Here is a 9,043-nt window from a genome sequence, read left to right as displayed (position 1 = left end):
TCCCCTTTGAGGATGAGGATGAGGAGGAATCATTCTAACAGAAATGCATTTCCTCCCCTGTGACTGGGACTAAGGATTAGGTGTTTGAAATGTCTTTGGGTTTTATTTATCCTCACCCGAGGATGTTTTTCCCTGCGTGTAGACAGAGAAGGGAGAGAAACACACTCCGACAGGGGAGGGAACCCACAGCCTGGGTATGTGCCCTGATCGGGAATCGAGCCCACGACTGTTTGGTGCACAGGAAGATGCTCTACCCCACGCCCTAAGCGGTGTGGCTCAGTGGATAGAGTGTCAGCCTGTGGACTCAAGGGTCCCAGGTTCGATTCCAGTCAGGGGCAGGTACCTTGGTTGCGGGCACATCTCCAGTAGGGGGCATACAGGAGGCAGCTGATGGATGTTTCTCATCGATGTTTCTAACTATCCCTCTCCCTCTCTGTAAAAAATCAGTAAAATATATATATATATATTTTTTAAAAAAAGATGCTCTACCCCACAAACACCACCAGCCAGTGAGAAATGTTTTCTAAGCCATGATTTCTAACCTTCTGGCGTGTAAAAGGCAGGCAGGCCTGCAGTTCCGGGCAGGAGGGGGACAAGGCCCTCCTGCAGCCCACGGGAAGGCCTGCCGATGCACCGCGCTCGGCCCTGGAGCCTGCGCTGGACTCCGTTGGCTTCTGACCCTCCCTCCCACGGGCAGGCCCCGCTCTGTGCCCCCGCCCACAGGGGCTGGCTTTCCCAGCGCCCATGGGATCGAGTTGCTGCACTTGCCTTTCTGAATGTCTCCCCTTCCTTCCGGAGGGCCAGGCTTTGTCTAGCCTTTCACTGACTCCACCAGCTGCGGAGCGTGCCAGGCCTGGCTACCTGTTGGGAACACGGGTGAGGGCGAGACGGACAGAGTCTGCTGGCCCCGGGCCATTACCCAACACGGACACAACTGTGACAAGTGCCGTGAAGGAACGCAGCGGGCACTTCCAGGAGCAAGTCCGCGGGAGGGGCCTGGGCGCAGAGGCCCGAGGCGGGCGGCAGACCCTGTGTCGATGTAAGAAATGTCCGACCTCTGGGAATTTTTGTTTATTTCAGCCAAACTGGAAACTTCCAGGAAGCAAAATCTCAATGGATTGAGAGAGTGGCCTGGGAAATGGCAGTGTTACCACTCATTTAACACATCGGAGTCAAAGGGCAGACGGAAGAGGGCTGCGTGAAACCCACTGGCCATAGAGCAGGGAGGCGGGAGAAGTGAGGCCGGGACATCTCTGAGCCCGGGTAACAGGAACGCGGAGACACACATTCTCTTACGTCGGAGGGTTTAGGAGGATTGGAGGTTAGTGCCCACCATGACTCACTTTCAGTTAGAAAGTTTAACTTCCCACCACCCTGTGCGGCTACTTCCGGTCTCCGAGTTCATGAGGCCACCACGCCGGCCTCCCCTGAGCTTGTCAGGGTTAGTATGCGGCCCCCTTTCTGCCCACGTTAGAACTTGGGTTTTATTCTAATGTCAGGAGATGCTATTGAAGGTTTTCGGCAAAGCCCAGCATACAACATCTGACTTATGGTTTCTCGAGATCCATTGGCTGCTGTGTACCCCGTGGAGAGTGGCTTGGAGAATTCTCAGTGGGCAGGTGAGACGGGGCGGGTGGGTGGACAGAGGAGCATTGGGGATGCTCTGGGGGGTGCCTGCAGCCTTACTGAGAATGGATGTCTCGCGATGAACAGGTCGTTAGAAGGTACTCTCACCGGCGTCCATGCGGCAGTTTCTGGTAATGAACAGTGGGAGCGACGAGGCTGGTGGGACCTCGCGCTGGGCTGCACCTGCCTCACGCCTTGCGTGTCTTGTCCTGGAGGAGCAGCGACCTCCGTCCGCCATCCTGAGCGCATCTTTCTCCTCATCACTTCCGGCAGCAGGACACAGCCCTGGGAACTAAAGCTTCACCTCTCCCACGCTGCCCGACAGCCGTCTAGCCGGGGAGTTCAAAACCTGAAATCCCTCCATTACGAGTGTTTCCTCTCAGCGTCTCTCGTTTCAAGAAATGCACTTTTGTTAGTTCACTCGCACACGGCCTGCACACCTGTCTACACACCTCCTGTGGCTGCTGTGCAAGTACAAGGGCGGAGTGAGCTGTGCCCGCAAGGCCTGCAAGTCTGTGTACTGTCTGGATCAGGGGTCCTCAAACTACGGCCCGCGGGCCACATGCGGCCCGCCGAGGACATTGATCCGGCCCGCCGGGTGCCGCTGCCTGTCCTGCTTAGCAGCTGCCTCGTCCAGGGCCTGCAGTGCACATAGGAATTTGTTCATAGCTTTTTTTTTAAACTATAGTCCGGCCCTCCAACGGTCTGAGGGACAGTGAACTGGCCCCCTGTTTAAAAAGTTTGAGGACCCCTGGTCTGGCCTTATCGATCGGTCCTCCCTCACGGTCAGCAGGTTCCCGCCAGGCCGTCTGACTCCAGGACCCCCTTCCTCACACAACCCAAGATGCATGTTCCTGCAAGTCCTGGCTGGGAAGAAAAAGCCTACGGTGCTTTCTAGCTCCCTGGTGCCCAATTTTATGTATGTGCACAGACTCCTGGGGGCCGGCTGCCCAAGGACTGACTGGGTGCTGTCCTACGGACTCCTGAAAACCCTCAGAAGTTATTTTTTTTTTATACATTTTATTGATTTTTTTACAGAGAGGAAGGGAGAGTTAGAAATATCGGATGAGAGAGAAACATCGATCAGCTGCCTCCTGCACACCCCCTACTGGGGATGTGCCTGCAACCAAGGTACATGCCCTTGACCGGAATCGAACCTGGAACCCTTCAGTCCGCAGGCCGATGCTCTACCCACTGAGCCAAACTGGTTAGGGCAACCCTCAGAGGTTATTGTGCTCTTGGATGTGGAGCGAAGAACAAGTTCCTTGGCTCCAGTGTGACTGGTGGGCTGCCCCTGGTCCAGAAAGTCAAGGAGTCCTGCAGGGGTCACCCAAGAAGACACTGAGCCTCCCCCTCCCAACTTGCTGACTTATGAGAAGGTGGAAGGACCAGTTTTCCAAGATCGAGGGGCCCTCTCAACTCCCCAGTGGGTCAGGGTGGGAGGAGGGAGCCAGGGGGTCTGAAGGTGGCAGGGCCAGAGAATGGAGGTGTCTGGCTTCCCCAACCCCCACTCGAGACAAATGACCTGTATCTAATCTGTCTTGTGCTATGCAAACCAGCTGTAATTTCCACTTAGAAACCACATAAACAGCATTGACTGAGAATTTCAGGCCCAAGGTCCCTTAGAGAAAAGCTGTATATATAATCATGTAAATTACCATCTAAACCAGAACTTACAATGTATTGCCAGAAAATTACATATGGTTGCCTTTAAAAACTGTTAAGCTGAATTTCATTCTTTTACTGGTTACGATACCTTTAATTTTCTCCTGTAGGTAATGCAAGTAAGTTTCTAAGCATTATAAGTTCCTAATTAAGAAAGTATCACGTTATAAAACACTTGTTAACTTACGCTTTCTGAAATTTAGGGTGTCCATTATGCAGATATTAATTCTTTTAAGTTATTCTATTTTTTCATAATTGGTCCTGAACCTGCCGTTTAATACTAGCGCCAAGCTTAAAGAACACTTTAGCAGTACAGATGCTATGCAAGGCAGCTATTTTTCCATCCAGTGGATCATTGCAGGGATATACTCATGACTTACGTACCCAGTAGTTGCCGAATATTAAGTACAGGTTACTTGTTCTTTCCGCCTCTGAAGTCAGGAGTCCTTACGTTTGTAACCAGTGATTTGTCCGAATAAAAAATATAAATGCGTAACAACACCGAAGGCCCAAGAAAGCTAAGGTTGAGACTACATTACCACGTTCCACTGTGCGCAGCTAAGTGAGCATGACCATGCCTACTCCATCCGGGACAGCAGCCTGCGCTGGGTGCTGACTGAGGGCTGCTGCCAGAGGGCCGTCTTATAAAACAGGTTAGGATCGAGGTCAAAGCCTGTCGTGCCTGCAAGGAATCTTTAGGGTGCTGCGTTGTCAGGGTGAAAGGACAAAACCCCAATACCAGTCACCCCACCAATGACGAGCGGCTCACCCTGAGGGGAAAGAAACATCTGATGCTCCGAGGAGCCAGGTCTGCGGTTCACCTTCGCCTTCTGAAGGAGGTACTCCCAGCCCGTCTCTTTATCCCGCTCCTCAACTCGCATGTCCCCTTTCAAACCAACAGAAAGGGAAGCAGGTAAAGTCCTTTCCAGAAGAAAAGCTTTCCCAATAAAATTTAAAATTTTTATTAAGATTTAAGCTTTAAACCAAACGTTGGCAACCGTTATATGGTCATGTTTGCTTGGGGCAAGTTAAGGTGGCATGGTCATACTTTCCAATACTTCAGAATTAGTTGCAACGAGTCAGTACATTTTTCTCAGAAGTTGCACCATTTCCTTCGGTTTACAACCCACATGGAAAGTTTAACAGAAGGTTAAGTGACTTACCACCAATCGCTAGAGTAAGCGATAGAAAACTGAACCACTGTGCGGATCAAATGATAACAAAGCTTTCACGGCTCAGTAATTTTCCTAGGGAGGATATAAATATATAAATCTTGAAAAGGTAAAACTGTTTGTGGAGCCATAAAATCCACAAAAGCAACAGTGTTGCCACAGTGCACAGGTAAGTTCCTTCATTCTGCTTCCCCGGTCGCTCCCGCCAAGCAGCTTTCGGGCTGGAACTGGAAGACTTTTTAAAAGGGGCAAACGTCCTACGTGAGACCATTATGAAGACAGTGAGAAACGGGGTGTGCAATGAATCAACGTTACACTTCCACACCCCAACAGCAAAGGCCTGGGAACAGGACTTCCCATCGATGCAATCGGCACTCGGGGTGATCTCGGAGGGCAGCGTCCTCCCGCAGCGGGTCCGCCCGCTCAGATCAGAGGCCTTTCGCTGCAGCAGGGGAAGTGGTCCTCGGTCCGGAACAGGACGGGGGGTTCGTAGGCGGCCGGCGGGGGCCTGCTGGCGGGCGCCTTGGTGAAGAGGGAGGGCACGTGGATTGTGTGCAGGAGTTTCCTGAACGTGCTGGGGAAGGACCCCAGCTCGGCCTCCGCCCTGGCGACCTGCTCCTCCATCCGGGCCACGCTGGCGGCGATCATGCCCACGAAGGCCTCGAGCCGGTCGATCTTGCCGTAGACCCGCTGCATCTCCGTGGCCTTGGCGTGGATGCGCGGCACGCCCTCGCTGACGACGTGGGAGGAGTCGCCGCGCAGCATGTCCAGCATGCCCACGAACTCGTCCACCCTGGTCAGCAGCTCGTCCAGGCTGGCGTCCAGGGCCTGCACCTCGGGCCGCGCCCCGGCCCCGGGCAGCAGGGCGGCGGCGTAGCCCGCGGCGGCGCGGCGCAGCAGCGGCAGGTCACGTCCCGGCGCGCCCCCCTCCGGGCCCTCATCCTCCCACGGCCCTGAGGCGATGCTGTGGCTCTGCGACACGTGACCGCTGTCCCCGCTCCAGGAGGCGACCGGCGGCTCGGCTTCTTCCGCCGATCCCTCGCGAGATGGCCCGCGACCCGCCGAGCGACCCTCCATAGCCCGCGACTTCCGGGCTGCCGGCCAGCTTCCGGTCTCCGCGCGCGCGCACGCACAGAGCGCCCCTGCTTCCGGCCTGCGCGCACGCTCACGCGCACGCGCGCTGTGGTCTCTGTGCACGCGCTCAGTTCGAACCCTATGAAGGAAGGTTTAGCGGTGCAGAAAAGCGCATGCCCCGTAAGTGTACAAATGGATTCGTTTTTGCATATCCATACAACCACGCAGCCTCCATCCAGGTCAAGGTAAAGCACATGCCAAGGACCAGGAAGGGTTCCCTCCTGTCCCTAGTTTCTTCTTGCTCCTTCAAAGAACGAGGGCCAATTAAGTTTGTAAATTTAATTTAAATTTAACGGTGTCTGCTTACCAAGGCAGATAACTCAAACGGAAGTTTCTGGCTTAGAAACGGGCTATGTCTGTTCTCTTTAAACTGTTCTTAAAATTGTATTTTATCACGGGTGTTTTTATTTGTCAGTATTACTTAGCGCCTACTGTATACCAGGCACTGTTCTAGGCACTGGGTGATACAGCAGTGGACAGACAACCCAGAAGTTCTGCCTCGAACTTCATTCTAGTAGTGGAGACACCCAGAAAGCAGGAGAAGTCAATAGCATGTTACCTAGAGATGAGTGTGCTCATCAGCCAAGGACCAACTCTGCAAATCATCAGCAGGGGCCGCTGGTGACAGCCGGAGGGCCCTCCCTGGGACAATTCCCAAGCGTTATAGCGGGGAGACACTTGACCTTGGTTAAATAAAGCAAAACAAATTAAAAAAAAACACACACAAAAACTCTGGAAGCAACCCTAATGTCCATCGATGGATGAACAGAGAAGCAACATGTATTCTATCCATACAAAGGACTACTATTCAGCCTTAAAAAGGATGGGAATTCTGACATGTGCTACAACAGGGATAAACCTCGAGGACATTAGGCTCAGTGAGATGAGCCATTAAATAAGACAAAAGCTATATGACCCCCTTCCCTTACATGAGGTCCCAGGGTAGTCAAATCACAGAAAATAGGACAGTGTTTGCCAGGCGCTTGGGGGTGAGTGCTGTTTAATGGGTACGGAGTTCCAGTTTTGCAAGATGAAAGAGTTCTGGAGATGGGTTGCACAACAAGGTGAATATACTTAACACTACTGAGCTGTACATTTAGAAATGGTTAAGACAGTATCTTTTATGTTATATCTTTTTACCACAATAAAAAAAATTCTCCTCTTACCTAATAATCCTAGGTTAAATGAGATTCATTCTGGGGAAATTATCTGAGCTTAAGATAAAAGATTTATGAGTGAAAATATTAACTGTAGCATACTTTTTAAAAAAAATCCTGGAGAGTGGAAGGAAGGGAAGGAGGGACTTTTTTTAGAGAGAGAAACATCAATGTGAGAGAGAGACATTGATTGGTTGCCTCCTGCTCCCACTCTGATGGGGGCTGGGGGTTGAGCCTGAGGTACGAACCCTTGACTGGTAATTGAACCCAAGACCTTCTGGTCTGTGCGCTGATGCTCTAACCACTGAAGAAACTGGCCAGGGCAACTGTAGCATACTTGTAAAAAGCAAAGTAGGAGCTATTGTTACCAGCGAGATGAGGAGACCTCCGATCTCATCTTCTTGAAGCCAGAGAAAAGGGGCCTTGGAGACAGGTCCAGGGGGTGAGCCCGGGACGAGCTGGGGATCAAGTCCTCAACCGAGGTCCGAGCCCTTGACTGGAATCAAGCCCTGAACCCTTCAGTCCACAGGCCAATGCTCTATCCACTGAGCCGAACAGGCCAGGGCTGGATGTTATCTTTAGGAAGGAGAAGTCATGGGGTCCAAACCATATGACCAGCGATATGCTAGGGGAGGAAAGGTCACCCTGGGGGTGAGGTCCTTGTTTTCCAGTTTTGCCGGTCGCTAGCCGCCCTGGGGACCTTCTGCACCTGGTCCTTGCTCTGTCATGTCTGTCTGGCTGCCCACCACACTGTATCTTTAATAATGGTCACGTGATGGTACCCTCCTTCCACTGGACTCCATGCGATCATTAAAAAATGCTGGTTGTTGCCCTAACCGGTGTTGCTCAGTGGATAGAGCATCGGCCTGCGGACTGAAGAGTCCCGGTTTCTATTTCGGTCAAGGGCCCTTGCCCGGTTGTGGGCTTCATCCCCAGTGTGTGTGGGGGGAGGGGCGTGCAGGAGGCAGCTGATCAATGATTCTCTCTCATCATTGATGTTTCTATCTCTCTCTCCCTCTCCCTTCCTCTCTAAAATCAATAAAAATATATTTTAAAAAATGCTCTTTATTGTATGCATATGTTGTGTAACCCATGGACACAGACCTTAGGGTGGTGAAGGCCTGGGGTGGGGGAGAGGGGGTGGGTGGGCTGGAGGGGATCAATGGGGGGCACAGGGGGGACATATGTAATATTTTCAATAATAAAGATTTATTTTTTAAAAAAGAGCTTAGGCAATCAAAATAACAACAAACAAAACAATGCTGGTTGGACATGGCTCTGGCTTCACGAGGACCTGGATGCCAGGTGCCTCCCCCCGCCCCGCCCCGCCCCCCCCCCGGAAGCTGTGAACCGAGAGGTGGCTGTGGACTTGACCACGAGGCGTGGGCGTTCTGTACCCGCTCAGGGGCCTTCCACAGAGACGGCTGACAGAGAGCCGAGGGAGGCTGGTCTGGGGTGGGGGGGCACGGGGGGCAGGAATCTGTTCTCCAAACCAGACTGAGTCTCTCACTGGGGCCATGGAGGAGCCAGGATGATGAGAGAAATTCCAGGGCAGCGGCCTAGGCGTGGGAACGGCAGGCGCCGGAGAAAGGGTCTCCCAGCAGCCGCTTGGAGGGAGCCGGGCCATGCCGACCGCCCCTCCTGTGGGCCTGCGGGGAGGCTGGGGCTTGCCAGGACCAGAGCCAGGTCCCGGAGGGGAGGGCAGCGCGTGGGCCGTTCTTGGGCTCCAGGTCTGGGCTCGGAGCTGGAAGGCACAGAACCCCGCCCCCAGGTGAGGGCTCAGAAGGGCCCGCAGCTGGGAACGTCCGTCCACCGTGCTGCACACCGGGGGAGCTGTCCCGGTCCCCCCATCTCAGCATCAACTGAGGAAGTGAGGGGGAGTGTGGCGTCCTGGGTCAGGAGCCTGCACCCCAGCTGCGAGGCCGGGAAGCAGGGCTGTGGTGTCGCCGCCGCTTCTGGGACTTTGTCATCCACAGGATGGTGACTCACTGGTGCAGGAGCAGGACAGAAGCAAGGGCCATGCCCACTCTGGGCACCCTCAGCGCCCGGCACGGCCACGGGCTTTGCCCCCTCCTCCCACGTGTGCGCCTGCTCCTCCCTTCATGCAACCCTCCCTCCCTCGCCCCACAGGCGGGCCAGCCCTCCCCGCCAGGGACCAGCCCGAGCCTCGGGTCAGCGTGTCCCCCGCCGCTCAGGGCCCCTCGGCGACGTCCCTTCCTGCTCTGGTGACAATGACTCGGATAGAAGAGGCTCCGCCGCCTGAACCAGCTCCAGTCGCTGACCTGCTGG

At 54.0% G+C, this 9,043-nt stretch overlaps 1 protein-coding gene across 1 annotated transcript; it reads right to left on the bottom strand.

Moving 5' to 3' along the window:
* Positions 1–2,762: 2,762 nt before the first annotated feature.
* Positions 2,763–5,551, bottom strand: BLOC1S4 (biogenesis of lysosomal organelles complex 1 subunit 4). The gene has a single exon (XM_080663940.1). It carries the CDS (start codon positions 5,538–5,540, stop codon positions 4,887–4,889), a length of 654 nt encoding a protein of 217 aa, XP_080520066.1. The 5' UTR covers positions 5,541–5,551; the 3' UTR covers positions 2,763–4,886.
* Positions 5,552–9,043: the final 3,492 nt, after the last annotated feature.

The sequence above is a fragment of the Plecotus auritus genome (genome assembly GCF_963455305.1).
Source record: "Plecotus auritus genome assembly, chromosome: 1".
In the NCBI taxonomy this organism is placed as follows: domain Eukaryota; kingdom Metazoa; phylum Chordata; class Mammalia; order Chiroptera; family Vespertilionidae; genus Plecotus; species Plecotus auritus.
The sequence above is the reverse complement of the archived record's forward strand: the minus strand, read 5'-3'. Positions and strand labels throughout refer to the sequence as shown.